Source organism: Ipomoea triloba, chromosome 3 (genome assembly GCF_003576645.1).
Source record: "Ipomoea triloba cultivar NCNSP0323 chromosome 3, ASM357664v1".
In the NCBI taxonomy this organism is placed as follows: Eukaryota; Viridiplantae; Streptophyta; class Magnoliopsida; order Solanales; family Convolvulaceae; genus Ipomoea; species Ipomoea triloba.
Genome location: NC_044918.1, coordinates 29,369,042 through 29,387,232, shown reverse-complemented (window position 1 = coordinate 29,387,232; position 18,191 = coordinate 29,369,042). Strand labels below are relative to the sequence as shown.

The following is an 18,191-nucleotide window of genomic DNA, read 5'->3' as shown; positions in this document are numbered from 1 at the left end:
CCATCTATCTCTCTCAATTAAAATCATGTCCTCTTCCCCTATGTTTTGCAAAAACTTTTATTTATTCCAATCAGCTTAGCTTAATAACCGCTCAGAGATTTCAAATTCTAGTTTATAACTTTTTAAATTTCAACTAAGTTTTAACTTTTTAAGTTAGATTTGTGAAGCCAAAGACCTTGTGGTCATATGGAGTGAGTTCTCGTCTTAATGGAGACGATATTGGCTCATTTGTGCTTCATATATATCACACCATATAAAATACTGGATTAATATGCTGATAAAGTGATAATGAGGCTAAAGAAACCCAAATCATCAATCACACAATGGGCTCCTGCAGCAAAACAGACAGAAGGCCCGCAGGGCAATATAATGTTTTTAGTTGGGCAGGGAAGGAGAGGCAATTTATATCATGGACCATGGTCCTCATAGCATTATGAATCATATATTAAAACAATGAGGTATAACATTTATACTTGTAAGGTACATAATTTCATAATACTAATACAAAAAATCATAACACATACACATGTTATATATTTACTTATTTTTCACAAAAATTTCACAATACAAGACACAAAAATTCATAACATAAGACATAATTATTAATTTGTTCCAAGTACATAATTCATACTCATAAGATACAGAATTTCATAATGCATAGACACAAAAAGTCATAACACAAAAACACAAATACATGAATCAGAGTCCATAGTGCAGTGTGAACCCTAGTTCGCCTCCATTGTATAATGATTGGGAAGGAGGATGATTATGGATTGATCTGTAGATCAGATCTTTTGAGGAATAAGGAATAATTAATCCCGGCAGAAAACTTAAAAGCTAATTAAGTTGACAACATTATATTTAATTTAATGATGGACAACCTTATTATAAACCCAAATTAATTTCATGGGTGGCCTCATCAAATTAAAGTTGATGAGATTTCCGGCAGGTAATGACGGCATATTTGATCACACCTTTCTTGTATCCTTCAATAACCATCCGCTGCAGTGCCAGAGTTCCACTTAATGTTTTCCATCCTATTTATTAAACAAAACCAAACATTTGTAGATAAGAGACCAGATCAGACAATCATGCTTAAGTAATTAAGTGATATATATAAACAAAATCAAACATGGATCCATCGTTTAAGCTTAATTAATTAATTACCACTTGTTAGCAGTGATGTAATGCCTTTCCATGACAATGCTGATTTTCTTAATGCTGGCCAGGACGGGGCAGCGTTTTCAGACCAATCCGCCACCTTGATGTCCTGATACAAGAAAATTATATATATAAATAAATATACAAGCTAATAATTTAAGAGTGGTAGTAATTAAGTATAGTAGGTAGGAGTTATAAATGCGAATGTCTAGTAGCACGAAGTGACTCTGGGTCAGGGTCGGTTGTTTTATTTGCGTGGCCCTGTGCTGGTAAATAAGTGATGTCCTATCAAAGTATAAATTAACTGCGAATTGAAGAAAAATTGTAAAGAGAAAAATGCAAAAAACCTAATTTTGGGCCAATATAATCACAAATATATAATACATATACTAAATATTAGATCAGGACTGGACTAGGGGCCTCCAAAATGTTGGGGTCCTATGCTATTGCACATCTTGCACGCCCTAAAATCCGACCCTGGCCTGCTCTGGGTTGGGAGTTACCTGAAGAGAGTTGGATTGAAGTAGGTTTACATAATGAGAAGCAGAAGACCATGGTGAAAGACAAACAGCATTGCGTATCTTGTTTAAGAGCTGTTTCTCTTGTGGGTGCAAATTAGAGTGTTGTGTATCCCTGTGGCACCATGTAACTATGACGATTCTGCCACCTGGGGCTGCCACTCGTGCCAGCTCCGAAACAAGCTACACTAATAATTAGTTTCGATATTAAACGCCGCCCCGGCCGGCCCACAATAATCAATATATATAATACTAGATGAGATGAGATGAGATCAGATCACCTTTGCCTTGTCTGGAATGTGTTCTGCGGTCTCCATGCACCACACCAAATCGAATTCTCCATCTGGAAAAGGCTGATTCAGCGCATCTGCAACTTGAAAACAAACCTGCATGCATATATATATATGCTTAGCTTTCTCTCGTTAGTTAATCCATATATCGATCAGATCAGAAAGATTAAGGCCCTGCTTGGTAAATGGCTGTTAGCTGATTGAGTTAAAAGGTATGATTAATTGATAATATTGGCTGATTGTAGAAAGTTGTTTGATAGATTAGTTGTTAGCTGATAACTGTTTGGTATAATTTTTTTACTCAAAAAGTTAATTGAAAATGCTACTTTGAGTAGCCTTTTGAATTTTAGTATTTTGGAGTTACAAAAAGCTTATTAACCAAACAACTAATAGTAATCAAATAAGCCAAAATTGACTGATAGGCTGATTATTTACCAAAAGAAGTAGCGAGCGTACCTTTTCCCCCAATCCCTGGGCAGCAGCCAGAGCTTGAGCCCTCTTTACTTGCTTAGGGCTTAGAGTGATGCCCTCACACCTAGCACAATATTTCCTGGCTAAGTAAGTACAACTGCCTTCAATACCACATCCAACATCTACTATCTTCTTTGGTTTCTTCTCTGGATCCTCTGCAACGTTAAGGCTGTAATTGGTTGGGGACTTATGCATCTATTATATTTATTTTGTTTGTCTACTTTTATTTTATTATCCGCCCTCAAATTAAATTCTTTACAAATTACAAAACTCATGCATTATCCTATTACTCCTCTAATGTTCTTTTTGAACAATATAATAATGGAGTAAAAAATAATTCAGAAGGAAAAAAATCATTGTGAATACACATTAAAATATGAAATTTTAATATATATATATATATATATATATATATATATATATATATATATATATTTATTTATTTATTTATTTAATATATTTATTTATTGTATTTTAATTAATTGTTTGTTTTGATTCCATGCCAATTCCTCTCTTTACTACCAAACAAAGTGACATATTTTACTTAAACCTATTACGATTGCCAAGTGTTTGATTCCTATTACCATTCCATCCAATTCCAATAGCAGTTGAACCAAACATACCCTAAAAACGTATAACCTACATACTATCAACTACAATTATATTCTTGATATGTATATATATAGGGTCACAATTGTGTGAGACGATCTCACAGAGAATCGGATCAAATCAATATGCATGAAACTGGTTTATACAATCCTGTTTATAACCCGATTTAGATAAAAATCATTGTCATGAATAATATTACAAAAGATATCATGAACATGACAAAAGATAATTTACTACATTAGGCCGAGAGCCTAAACCAATTAATGATGTTCATCAACCATTTGAAATTTGAATTTTTATTGTTTTTAATTTTATTCTTAAAGCTAGTATAAACTTCTTTATTTATGATTTTTTGATGTTATTTTATCATTTTATAAATGTTATAAATTGAATATTTTTTAAAAAAAAAAATTATTTGATGGATTGAATTATAGGTTTTATTTCATTTTTATATAACTTAATTTTAAATTTTAATTTTTTTAATATTAATAAGGATTATTTCCCGATCAAGATTGTGATGTGGTTTCAACCGGTCTATCCGGTCTTCTTTGTCTTTTGGCTGTTTTCTTTCTTAAAAAGCTGAGTGACCCGGGAGCCTCTGCCCCACTGTCAAGTTGACCGGGCTACGTTTATGATATAAATCCATTGTACCCGATTCGCAATTAATAAAGAGTATATTTTCCCTATGTATTACCTTGCGTTGTACTTTATATTGCTGCGTATATATCGTAACAAATATATTAATAGGTTTAGCGGGTTTAAACCAGTGTCGTGTCTATGACCATAAACATGTTAACAAAATGTGTCTATCGTGTCAACCCGTTAAGAAATCGTGTTCGTATTAAAAATTTGAACCCATTAACCATAACGTATCGTATCCGTGTTTAGCCTTATCGTATTCGTGTAGATCCGTTAACGAACCTCTTTGGGTCTACCAACATGACATGCAAAAGCTCACAAAAAATTATGAAGTTGCTCCAAGTCTAAACATATAAAACGCAGGCAATAATAATAATATAATATATGCAGTAGTTATGGCGAAAAACGTAACGGAGTATGTGTATACCGGAAACGGAGGCGAAACGGAGGACCTCTTCGATCATACGAATCTGAGCGGCGCGGTGGTCGGACGCGTGCGGGTGCGGGTCGTAGAAGCCGTGGTGGATATGGTCTCCCCATAGGTCCTCCCACGTCCCGGAAGACTCGTCGTAGAACTCCGCTATCCCTTTGTTCACTTTCTGCTGCTGATCTGCCACCTCAACCCCGCAATTCATCTTTCCGGAACTAAAACAACAACTTCTAAAAAACTCTGATCCGTTCGTTTGGTGTAATTTCCTCCTTGGAAGGCCGGATGTAAAAGCTTATCGGAAATCTTATTTTTATAGGCCAACAATATCACTGTGGCTTTTTCTTCTGCAAATAACAGGGCGTTTGGTTGGGAGGAGGGAATTAGGGTGGAAAAGAATTATAATTCGGTGGAATTGCAATTCAATGAATAAAGTAGGAATTGAAATTACAATGTTTGGTATGGAGAAATAGGAGTACATGGAATTAAAAGGTAAGAAGTGACAAAATGACTAAAATACCCTTATGTTGTGGTAGTTGTAGTAGTAATAGTAGTAGTAGTAATAATAATAATAATTCATTCAAAATAATAATAATAATAATAATAATAATTCATTCAATAATAATAATAATAATAATAATTCTTTCAAAAATAATAATAATAATAATAATAATTCTTTCAAAATAATAATAATAATTTCAATTTTTTTTTTAAAAAAAAAAAAGAAAGACAAAGGGTATGGAGGAGGGGCAAAATTGTCCTTACACCAACAAATTGCCCCTCCTCTCCACCGAACCCCATGAATTGCAATTCATCATTTGGAGGGAATTGCAATTCTGCGGAATTGCAATTCCCTCCAACCAAACACTGTTGTTTGGAAATTCACTGAATTGCAATTCAATGAATTGCAATTCCCCCAAACTACATCCAACCAAACATGCCATAAGTGTTCCGACAGCCAAATTTAATTAGATGGATTTCTTTATTGTTGGTGTTTTGAGTGTCTTGCTTTACCGACAAAACCAATCACATGGACAACAATCAAGAAATGAAACAAGTGATAAGAAGGAAGAAGAAAAAAAAAAAAGAAAAAAAAAGAGGAAAAAGTGTCAAATAGGCCACTGAACTTATCGCTTTTGTGCAATTGGGTCATTGAACTTAAAAAGTGTGCAATTCAACTATCAAACAAGCAAAATTTGTGCAATTGGACCATTTTTACAAAACATTTCTGGTAAAATTCAATTATATTACTAACATATATGTATTAATAGTGGCATTTTCTTCTACCATACTAGTTGGGAGTCAATATTGAAATGTTTTTAACTCAAATTGAATTAAAATTTTTTGTGAAAATGGTCCAATTGCACAAATTTTACTTGTTTGATGGTCGAATTGCACACTTTTTAAGTTCAATGGCCCAATTGCACAAAAGCGACAAGTTCAGTGGTCTATTTGACACTTTTTCCAAAAAAATAATAATAATAATTATTATATGACATAATTTAATATAATATTTTATAATATTGTTAATTTAATAATAAATTTAATGTTTTAATAATAAAATAATTTATAATTCAATAAAAAAATGGAATTTAAAAAAAAAAACAGAACGTTTAATTTAACATATCATAAAGAACAAAAATACAGGAGTCTTACTATGAGTTTTTTTCTTACAATTTCCTAAATGACGATGATATCTCACAAATTCCATTTCATTTTGAAACCTAACTACTTCTTTGTTGTTAACCTTTATGACTTTTACGGTGCGCATTCGAGGGGGATAGGTTAATTAACCCACTGTTCCGATGATGTTCTTCGATTGTTACTGTATAGAGGTCGTGGACCATACCTTTTGGGTGGTTCTGATACCAAATTGAATTATGTGCTCCATCCAACTAAAAGTCTAAGCTGATAGTTGGACTGCACATTTATGTTTATGCTCACATGCATAACACATTCTATGGTGCTACATTTATCCATAACTGTCAACTACTATAATAAAAGCAAATAATAATTCATATGATGGCAAAAAAAATTGTATCAAGTAAAAAAAGTTGCTAATCTATACTATCTATACTATTAATAAAAACAATATCCTCAACTTTAACTTCCCGCCCAAAACACTCCTATAATATTAAGGATTGCGTAATATTGTAAAATATGGTAATAGAATTACAATTCGTAATGCAATTGTACATGAAAATATGTTAATACAATTACTAATAAAAATATATTCTTCCCTACGTTCCTATTCGTAATGCAATTCTAGATTAAAATTACTAATCGTAATAATACAGTACATATATTTCCTGCAATGCAATTTATACTATTATAATAAAAACAATATCATCAACTTTAACTTACCGCCCAAAACACTCATATACTATTACAGCTCGTTTGGTTCACTGAAAAATATTGGAAGGAAATGGAATTCAAATTCCGTGGAAAACAAATTACCAGGAAAATAGATTCCACTGTTTGGTTGGTGGAAAAGAAATTACTGGGAATATGAATTCCATTGTTTGGTTGGGTTTGGAATGGTAAGGAATTATGAATATAAAGACCAATATGCCCTTAGTAATTAATGATTTGGCTATATATACATGTGTAATTAGTCAATTCTGATGAGAGTAAAATAGTCCAAGGGCTTATACTTTCTTTCCAATCTCTTTGGAAAACAAAATACCTATCTCAACCAAAGAATTTGTTTTCCTTTCTTTTTGGGAAGTCAAATTCCATAGAAAACATTTTCCATCCAACCAAACAACATAATTACTCATTTTCCTCAACTCTTTGGAAAATCTTTTCCATGGAATTGATTTTCCATCCAACCAAACATGCCATTAAGGATTGCGGCGTAATGTTGTAAAATATGGTAATAGAATTCCTATTCATAATACAATTGTACATTAAAATATGGTAATAGAATTCTTATTCGTAATACAATTGTACATTAAAATATGGTAATACAATTCCTAATAAAATATATTCTTCCTACGTTCCTATTCGTAATACAATTCCAGATTAAAATTACTAATCGTAATAATACAGTACATATATTTCCCTGCAATGCAATCTATACTATTAATAAAAACAATATCCTCAACTTTAACTTCCCGTCAAAAACACTCCTATACTATTTAAGGTTTGCGTAATATTGTAAAATATGGCAATAGAATTGTTATTCGTAATGCAATTGTACATGAAAATATGTTAATGTAATTACTAATAAAATATATTCTTCCCTACGTTCCTATTCGTAATACAATTCTAGATTAAAATTACTAATCGTAATAATACAGTACATATATTTCCCGCTCAAAACACTCCTATACTATTAAGGTACAATTTCTATTCGTAATCCGCCCAACACACTCCTATATTGTTAAGGTTTGGGTAAGCTTAACTCGGCGCACACGGGTCAAGCCTTTTCAAGTGCATTTTGGGATTTGATTTGCACCACACCTACGCGCGAGAGAGAGTCTCTATGCTATACAATTCAATAAGCCTTAAAAAGACTTTTGTGTAAGTAGTTGTGCAAACCCACTTCCCAAACCAATATGGGACAAAAGCTACTTGAAAGCTTTTTCTCTCCATTTTTCTAACTCAAATGGGTCAACTTTGAGAACCAGTTTTTCATTTACCCATTATCCGTTTTGAGTGTACAGTATATCAATCTTTTCGTCCCATATTTATTTTAAGCTAAACATGGTTTGTTGAATTTATTTTTATAATAATTACAATTAAATTATTTTATCCTTTTCTTCACATATTTATTTTAGTAATAATATAATTACATAAATCATATTACATATCGATTTTTAAAAAATAATTGCGGACAAATGAATCATATATTATTCAATTAATTGAGTAATACTTTTACAATAATCTTATAATCAAATAAATGTACACTTTCAAATATTAGAATTCTTTATAGTTTTATCTTTAATTTTATTATCTAAATATATAATAAAAAATTTACCTCTGCATCGCACGAGTAATTGGACAATTATTTGCTCGAAGTCTAGCAAGGATAACATCAGAAAACATAATCGATCCAATCTATTTCATCAATTGCACTATCGTTGTTATAATTTACATAATTATATATCGATCCAAATATTCATAAAATATTATAACAAATTCATTCCGTACAACGCACAAATGAAAATACTAGTTTAACTAAAAAGTTCAACAAATAGCTCATAAATACTTTTTAAAATAAAACTATAATACCATTACTGTTTTCACTTATTCCACATTAATAATGCCTTTATTTAGTGCAAAACTACATTGTTATTACCATTTTCATTCCAACAAATTTGTAATTTTTAAATTACTACTCCCTCTGTCTCATTTTACCTGTCATGTTTACTATTCATTGGTCAAACCAACTCTTTCTTCATTGATTATTTTCTTTAATAATTTTAAATTATTTTTAAATTTGATTTTTTGTGTTTAATAGTACTTTTGATGTAGTTTCTAAATATATAAATTTTATATACTAATACTAAACTTAATATTATGAAAATTTGAATTAAAAATAACTTCAGTCAAGTCTCGTTAACCGAATCAGACAAACAAAATGGGACGGAGGTAGTACATTTTTGTAAATAGTGTTTTGCACACCACCAATATATAATTTTTTTTTGAGACAGATAGAAAGCTTTGCTTGTAAGGATTCAATTCCTAGCTAGCTACCTCACCTCCCATTAATTTAAAAAAAAAAAGAAAAAAAAACCGTACAGTAGTACAGTTTTGCAATTTGGATATATATCTTGCCTTCTCTTCAACATGCAACATATCGATCCCATTAAAATATATATATATATATATATATATATATATATATATATATATATATATATATATACAGACACACACACACGATGGCGATTTCCTTCCTAGGCGGCAACCGGCCCCCTAGACGTCCGCCTAGCGCCTAATTCGACCGATTCGGCCGCTTAGCGCCTAACAAAACTGAGTTAACTCGTCCATTTTGATCGAGCTAATCCGGTCGGCTCGGCCTTGTTAATTTTTCTATATATATATATATGTATATAGATTAGGTTTTACATTTCCTTGTAAATGAAGAAGTGAAGCTTGGATTGAAGACTGAATTAGTCTATGATCTTAAATCTATGATTATGTTTGGCTAGTTCTATCTAGAGATTGAGTTGTGTGAATCTATGCTTGCTAGTGTGAAGATCCTATTTTTTATTGTGGATTTGATTGCTTTGATGTTGGAAGATCTATTCTTGTCTATTGATTGTTGGTTTAATTAGATCTTGTGTAGATTTGGCCAATCTATTGAGAGATTGAGACATTGACTCTATCATGGTATTGATTTGAGTTGAGTTGAAACTTTTTGCAATCTTAGATCCTATGGAATTCCATGATTGGGAATAGTAGGAAAGTGTGTAGCCTAGGTGTTTGATAAAATGTCTCTTAGGGCTTTTGGTTGCCAAATGGTACTCCTAAGCCTAAGAAGCCCTAATACACAAAGGTGGAAAAGGACTAAGATACACACTCTTGAATACCCAACACAATTGCATCATTAGACCACTACTCGAGACACACGATGAAGCAACATAGACAAGCACAATTCATTCCTTTATTTCTTATTTCTTATTTCTTATTACTTATTACTTTGATTTTAGTTACCTCTTGCACACTTACATTTCCTACATGCCATTCACCACCCTCACACGTCTCATCACACGTTCATTCGATTGAAAGCAATAGCATAGACTAACCTCCATGTCCCTCATTCGAGACCGACACTCGGGGAGTTTAGACTCTTCGTTTTATCATTACCACATCCACATTACATACCACACCTCACCCTAGAAAAGCATCGCATCACCCCGCATGCAGAAACGATGCAGTTCCAGTCCCATTACCCACCACCATGTCCGGGTACGAACGTGGTTTGTCTGCTCCATTCACATTCGTTGGGGCTGAAGTGGTCGCGTCAGGCGACTGGGTGGTCAGCGTCGCATTAGGAATCTCAGGGACCACCTCCTCTGATGCCGGTTCGGGATCTTTGCGATGTATATCCTTCTGAACCTCAACAGCAGTTTCCGGCACCTCCTCTATTGTGTTCATCGTTTGGCTCACCGCATTAGTCGTGACTGCCGATTCATCCATGATCTCCATTGCAGATGCAGCAGGTCCGCCATCGCGCGTCATGCTTGGATTTCTTTGTGCTCCGTTCGAGCAGATCGAGATCTTCAGCGTACCGTTATTAGAGAGCGTTTTCTACATTTTCCCGTATGATTTTAATTTTTTTAACACCTTTGAAAATACTTTTGTTTTTAAAAATGAGAATTTGAGAAAGAACATAAAAATTGAGAGAAAATGTAACAATAAAATATATGTGAAAAAAAGAAGAAGAGATTGATTGGATTATGAAAAAGTAAGTAGTACGGTCCGAGTGAAATAACTCATGAAAACTTAATATGGAACATGCAAATGTCATAATTTGTTTTACATAGCTATTAATCTCAGATCTATTAGTAAAATAACAATGGGTTAATAATATTTTTTTATTTCTCCAAATTATAATAAAAAATAAAGTAATTAAGAATTGAAATAAACTAATAACATTAAAAATGAATATTTGATTATAAAAAAATATACATAAAATATAAATTTTTAAAAAATAGATATAGATAATATTATCAAATAATTTAAATAAAATACACATTATAAAAATTGGATATTGATTATATTATCCTATTATTTTTTTAGATTAATATAAAAACTTACTAAAATAGTACTCCGTAGTAAATAATATAATTAAACATAATTAAATAGCCAAAGACCTTGTGGTCTAGTGGCACTCGGTGTCCCGGTTTACACTCTCACATGGATGATGGGAGTGGGCTTGAGCCTCAGTAGAGGCAACTGTTGACTCTTTGTGCTTCAGTAGGTTGAGATACTACATTGTAACAGAGTCAGTAGTACTCAAAAAAAATTAGACCAAATAGCTTAATTAATTAAAAATCAATTTCAATTAACTAGACCTAATAAATACTCCCTCTGTACCATTTTACCTGTCCTATTTACTATTCATTGGTCAAACCGACTCTTATTTCTTTGCTTATTTTCTTTAGTAATTTTTTATTATTTTTAAATTTATTTTTTTGTGTTTAATAGTTCTTTTAATGTAGTTTCTAAATATATAAATTTTAAATATTAATGCTAAACTTAATAATATGAAAAATTGGATTAAAAATTACTTCAGTCAAGCCTCGTTAAACGAACCAGACAACCATTTTGGGACGGAGGTAGTACAAATCAATAATCTGTTTTTAGGTGATTGTACTTATCATCAAGTGAGTAGATGTCCTTAGGCAAATTATGTTGTGGACCCAGGTCCACCTTGCAAGGTGGACCTGGGTCTAAAACTACGTCGTTTTTGTCTTTTTTTTTTTTTTTAAGTAAACATATTGTTGAATATTGAGTTGTCCAAAAATGTGTGAATGTAGAGGTTTCAAAGTGTGAATGTAGAGTATAGAAATTGTGAATGTAGATTTATGATTGTGTGAATGTAGAGTTGCCCAAAAATGTGTGAATGTGGAGGTTTCAAATTGTGAATATAGAGTATAGAAATCGTGAATGTAGAGTAATGCATGTGTGAATCTGTAATACAGTAAAGAAGTTCTAGCAACTTGTAGCCCTGTAATGTGTGAATGTGGAGTTCTCAAGTTATGAATATGGAGTATAGGACCTGTGAATATATAGTTTTGAATGTGTGAATGCATAATAGTGGTAATATAGTTACTAAACATATAATCCTGTAATGTGTGAATGTGGAGTTTACAATGTGTGAATGTAGAGTATCATATAATCCTGTAATGTGTTAATGTAGAGTTTACAAAGTGTGAATGTAGAGTATAGTATATGTGAATGTAGAATTTACAAAGTGTGAATGTAGAGTATAGTGTATGTGAATGTAGACCTGGGTCCACGGCATAACAATTGATATCCTTAAGAGTACTACATTACTTGGTATCTCACCCAATTAAATTTAAACATCTCATTAATATTTGTTAGAACGCCATCTTACATACTCGGCTATAATTAATTTAGGCCTATTTGGTAGTTATCGATCATTATTAGGTTATCTTTATTCCTGCAAATCTCTCCCATTTTTAAAAATGGGTCACACTTCCACATCATTAAATTTATAAATCATCTATTTTTTATTTTACATCCTTGTAAATTTCTCTCACTTTAAAAAATGTGTCTCACTTTCCTATTATATTATTATAAACATAATAATAAAATAATATTAAAAGAAATAATCAAAATAAAAAAGTAAACAAAAGGTGGGTTTGCAGCACAAAAGGTGCATCATGGCAAATTAGCAAATTCTTTCTCCTAGTGCTAATTTAACCAATTCTCTCTCCCTTGTCAATACACATAAGCTTAAAATAAAATAAAAATATATTTCTCTCTTTTGCCATGTCACATTGCCAATGCTAAATTTGCAGGGATAATGACAGGCTTAGCTCTTTAACTTGGTTAAAAGAATCAATATAAGTGTTTAATTAATTAACTTTTTGTAGCAGCTTGTTGCTCCAAAAAGCTAAAATTCAAAAAAAAAAAAAAGGCTAAAGTGTCATTCCACACTATGAACTATATTGGATTATTCATGCCGCACCTTGAACTTTCATAACATCCATTTTGATACACAAACCATTAATTTTTTTTTCATCTAACATTTTTCACAGGTTACCAGGTTACTATGATGACATGGCACAGGTAATTAGCTTATGTGGATTTTCTTTTTAAGTTAACCCAAAATTTTTAAGTAAACCCCAAAAATCAACGCCTCACGCTACCCCTCCCCTATGCCTTCAGCCGGACCAGTGCTCACTAGACCAAATCACCACAGCCCCTCCACAATCCACTACTCCTCCCTCCCCTTGCGGCAGCGTTCGCCGAGCCCATCGACGACCTGCCTAGGGGTGACCGCGGTTCGTTCCGGTTTCGAACCGCTTGGTTCACGGTTCCGGTTCAACATGATTTTTTTTTAGTATATATAGTTATATATAATATGTTTTGTTATTATAAAAAACATATTATAAATTTTTATTATTATTATTTTGGCTACTGCCTACTGGCAGTAGCGAAATATAATTATATATATATATATTTAGTTACTGCCAGTAGCTAAATGAATGCCTAAATATAAGAATTTTTTTTTAATTTTACAGTTCCGATACCGGTTGTTGGGCTCGAGAAGGTTTAGAAGAATACAAAAAAAAAACAAAAAACAAAAAAAAAAAGTTCAAGTCAGCATAGATTACCTATAACTTGTAGGTAACCTGTAAAAATTGCTAGATGAAAAAAAAAATTAATAATTTGTGTATCGAAATAGACCTTATGAAAGTTTAAGGTGCGGCATGAATAATCCAATATAGTTCATGGTGCGGGATGACACTTTAGCCAAAAAAAATGTTCAAAGTAACTTTTTCGATCAACTTTTTAAGAAAGTCATTTTACATGTAATCAGTCATCAGCTAACAGCTACCTTACCAAAATGTTTTCTACAATCAACTAATGCTATCAACTAATTAATCAAATCTACTAAACAAATCAATTAACAGCTATTTACCAAACACCCTTTAATATTTGAAACTTTTCTATTCTCTACCATTATTAATATTATTCATTTCAATGAAGTGAGTAATTAATTAACCAGTAGATATTTAAAAATAGGCTTATCATTCTTCTATCTAAGAAACCGATAATAATTAAAAACCTTTAATTTAAACTCCCATCTTAATTTACTAAGACCAAATGCATTTAACTAACACCCTATATATCTTATTTATTATTACAAAACCCTCATATTCAATCATCCAATTCAAACATGGCACTTCCATACTCATCACCATCTTCTACAATCCTTACCTTGTTCATAATCTGCGGTGCGATCGCAGTGAGTGTATCATCGGCCCACAAACTCCCCGACGATGCCGACAAATATCTGAAAGGGCTGCCGGAAGAGACGAGGCGTTTGGTAGAGAAGTGCACCGAAAAGCTGAGCTGGGAATGCGCCAAGGAAGTTGGCGGCGCTTTGTACACCGATCACCGGAAAGTTTCGAAGAGCTGTTGCAAAAAGATCACGAGACTGGGGAAGAAGTGCAGCGCCGCTCTCCTCAACGTGTTGATTAACGTGCCGGAGCTCAAAGATAAAAAAGATGTTATTCTCGCCAATACCAAGAAGTTGATTAACAAGTGTCTTAATTGGAAACCATAGTTAAACACTTCGTTTAGGATTTAATTAAATTAATATTTATGAATAAAATGAATGTGTTAAATGTATGAATTGAAAATGAATATTATTGACTACAAAAATATATCTAATTTTTTTAAAATTTCCGTTTTTAATGTTAGACTTGAAATAATGTTCCGAGGACTAACTTTCTATCAACGTGCAGGGAAAATTTAGTGAAAATTAAGCATACAATTTTAGTTTTAACCAACACCGAAATTGAATGAAAAAAAAAAAAAAAAAAAAAAAACCTTCCATCTATCAAAATGTGGAGACAAATCTGGACAAAAATAGTTGGCAACTTCGTCGAATTCAAAAGGAAACTTTCCAATTTCTGTCTATTGATGGTTGCCAATAGTGGAACTGTCTAGATTAAATTTGATGTTCTAGTTATTTTCCTTCATTCTTGGTGCAGTGATTAAAAAAATATATCAAATAAGTACCATAAAAAGTTAATAAGGTTTTTGAACTTTTTAAAGTTGCAATTGAATACAACATATTATTTTTGTGCATTGATGCCCATGAACCGATTATTCATTTGTAATAGTCAATTATTAGGATTCCGACTAGCAAAATTGGCGACTACTCACCTTCGCCATTAAAGAAGACAACCGGTGGTCACCTCATTCAACAAAGAAGAAGGCAACTTTTTGGTCACCTTCTTCCTCAAAGGATGCAAACGGCGATCGCCAATTTTCCTCACTAGAATTTTAATAATAACCCGCTATTACAAGTGAATGATTGGTTCTAGGACATTAATATATGAACGAAAATGACATGTTAATGTGTTAAATTGTAATTTTTAAAAGTTTAAGGGTCAAATTGATTATTTAAATAAATTCCATGACTTATTTGACCCTCGTGATGGAAGGGGGAATGTAATCTACTCGTGATCCTCAAGAATCACGACCCTCCCCCCCCCCTAATTAATGATGAGTAGGACCAAGGAGGAACCCTTCCCCTTGAAGACGTGTGAAGGGGTATAAGACCAGGCCAGTAGAAGCATGTCATATATGACTCATGACTTATCAGGCCGCAACGAGTTTGATGTGGGCAACAGAGGCAGTCATGTGTAGGCTTTCTTTTCAACTTTTCACCGTCGAACATCGTGGCCGCTGATCTCTTTCACCACCACCGTCCTCGTCTACACAGTCGAACACCACAGATCTAGAGCAAAAACGTCATCACTGTGTACGAAAGGAACATATATATATATATATATTTGTAAAGGATCACATATTTTGATTTTCTTGTATATTTTCTTTCGTATTTTGATATTTTGGGATTTTATTAAATGTTTTTGTAAGATTTGATATTTGTAAGTTTGTTGTATGGCGTCTGATTTAAAATCTATAAATTTGTAAATTTGTCGAATGATGTTGTATGACTAGTAATTTCATTTATGAATATTTGTCCTATCGCGAGGGATTTGAAAATTTGAGATTTCTATTTTTAATTTTTAATTTTTATTTTTATAAAATAGAATATACTATACCTCGGTTATGTGTAATAACTGACTTATTATTTTTATAAAATAATTAAAATGCTAATAATATAACATACGTTGTCGGTTATTATACATAACCAACATACATATCACATATATTCTATTTTTAGTATTTTATTTTTTTATATATATAAAAAAAAAAGAATATATGTCGACTATTATACAAAACCGACGTATAGTATATTATGTAGTATATACGTTGATTTTCCAACCAACATATATAATTTAATATACTACGCTAGTACCTTTTATGTTACTTTGATAATCGACGTATATTAAAAAAAATTAATATAAAATCTTATTTTTATAGTAGTGATAACCAATGTAACACAGCATTTAGCTAGATTATTTATTTTTGTTTTTTTTTTTTTTGAGTTGCAGACACATAATTTAAATGTAGTTTTGGGTCAAAGTCCACAGTGCAAGCTAGGAAGGCCCTAATTCTTGGTATAACAATGGGCAATTATTAGAAACATCGTATATCAATGCATAATTATGGTATATAAGAATTGGATATTATTTTTTTTAAATATAAAAAAAAAAAAAAAAAGAGAGAGAAAAGAATTGGCAGCGCAATTATTAGAAACATCGTATATCAATGCATAATTATGGTATATAAGAATTGGATATTATTTTTTTTAAATATAAAAAAAAAAAAAAAGAGAGAGAAAAGAATTGGCAGCGCAATTATTAGAAACATCGTATATCAATGCATAATTATGGTATATAAGAATTGGATATTATTTTTTTTAAATATAAAAAAAAAAAAAAAGAGAGAGAAAAGAATTGGCAGCGCAATTATTAGAAACATCGTATATCAATGCATAATTATGGTATATAAGAATTGGATATTATTTTTTTTAAATATAAAAAAAAAAAAAAAGAGAGAGAAAAGAATTGGCAGCGCAATTATTAGAAACATCGTATATCAATGCATAATTATGGTATATAAGAATTGGATATTATTTTTTTTAAATATAAAAAAAAAAAAAAAGAGAGAGAAAAGAATTGGCAGCGCAATTATTAGAAACATCGTATATCAATGCATAATTATGGTATATAAGAATTGGATATTATTTTTTTTAAATATAAAAAAAAAAAAAAAGAGAGAGAAAAGAATTGGCAGCGCAATTATTAGAAACATCGTATATCAATGCATAATTATGGTATATAAGAATTGGATATTATTTTTTTTAAATATAAAAAAAAAAAAAAAAAGAGAGAGAAAAGAATTGGCAGCGCAATTATTAGAAACATCATATATGAATGCATATATAATTGTTGAGGCTGCAATAATGATATGATGACGTGAATGTAAGTTATGATGAATTTAATATGCTATGTATCTAACAACACAAACGTTATGCATTGAACAACGTTGTGAATACGTTCTATAAATTAAATGTCAAAGCAAAAGCTAGGTCCATGATTCTGAATAGAAGAGCAGAAGAAGATGGCTGGCAGGTTAAGCAATGGCGTCTCCATCATCACGCTAGCGGCGGCTTTTGTTATGACACTAATGCTCCTCCCGGGGGGCACCGAATCCAGATCCCAACAACAATGGTACATCGACTATTTGCCCAAAAACGTGACGGAGTTCTTAGACAACTGCACCGAACACATGGCGTTGGACTGCGCCACGGAGGTCATCACCGCCATGGTGACGAAGGGGCAGCCGCCGTCCGAGATCTGCTGCGGCGATCTCATGCTCATGGGGATCGAGTGCCACACTTCGTTGATGAAGGTGTACATCAACTCGCCGGAGGGGAAGCCCAACGCGGCGGTCATCACCAGCAATAGCCGGAGCGTGTTCGACGAGTGCGTTGCTGTGGATAAGAAGCGTCGCTACGGCAACCTGATTAATACCACCCAACTGCTGACTTAGCTTTATTCATACTAGAACCTCATTCAGGGCTCTGCATATATGCCTGTAAATAAACTTTAACAGCATTTTCCATATTTTGTATGACAAATTAAATGATCTTTTAAAATTAATGGACTACATACTCTGAGGTTGCATTGTATCATACACGAATTAATACGTTTTTTTTTTTGGTGAGAGGGAGGATTAATACGTTGTTTTTGTCCTTTATTTTCTTTTATTTATTCCCCTTCCTATTTGGTAAGTAACTAATTGCATTCGACATTATTTTTAGAGTTAATTCCATTTTTGTCCTAGATTTAGGGTGCGTTTGGTTCGTACATGGGAATCGGAATCGGAATGAGTATCAAATACTTAGTAAGGGTAATGGTTTTGGTGAAATGATTTAGCATGTTT

The 18,191-nt window shown here is 32.2% G+C and overlaps 2 protein-coding genes across 2 annotated transcripts; one reads left to right on the top strand and one right to left on the bottom strand.

The window, feature by feature from the left end:
* Positions 1 to 578: 578 nt before the first annotated feature.
* Positions 579 to 4,421, bottom strand: LOC116012093 (probable tocopherol O-methyltransferase, chloroplastic). Its single transcript, XM_031251560.1, has 6 exons — positions 4,116 to 4,421; positions 2,426 to 2,595; positions 1,961 to 2,065; positions 1,665 to 1,862; positions 1,168 to 1,270; positions 579 to 1,037 (listed from the first exon to the last, which is right to left on the bottom strand). Exons 1-6 carry the CDS (start codon positions 4,321 to 4,323, stop codon positions 925 to 927), a joined length of 897 nt encoding a protein of 298 aa, XP_031107420.1. The 5' UTR covers positions 4,324 to 4,421; the 3' UTR covers positions 579 to 924.
* A 9,580-nt stretch (positions 4,422 to 14,001) lies between these two features.
* LOC116013182 (protein DOWN-REGULATED IN DIF1 11-like) lies at positions 14,002 to 14,391 on the top strand. Its single transcript, XM_031252830.1, has one exon. It carries the CDS (start codon positions 14,002 to 14,004, stop codon positions 14,389 to 14,391), a length of 390 nt encoding a protein of 129 aa, XP_031108690.1.
* The last annotated feature ends 3,800 nt before the right edge of the window (positions 14,392 to 18,191 follow it).

Coding starts and splice junctions, on each gene's coding strand:
- LOC116012093 (XM_031251560.1), bottom strand. CDS start 4,323: ATGAATTGCGGGGTTGAGGTGGCAGATCAGCAGCAGAAAGTGAACAAA. Junction 1,271..1,664: donor TTCAATCCAACTCTCTTCAG/GTAACTCCCAAC, acceptor TTCTTGTATCAG/GACATCAAGGTGGCGGATTG. Junction 1,038..1,167: donor TACATCACTGCTAACAAGTG/GTAATTAATTAA, acceptor TTTAATAAATAG/GATGGAAAACATTAAGTGGA.
- LOC116013182 (XM_031252830.1), top strand. CDS start 14,002: ATGGCACTTCCATACTCATCACCATCTTCTACAATCCTTACCTTGTTC.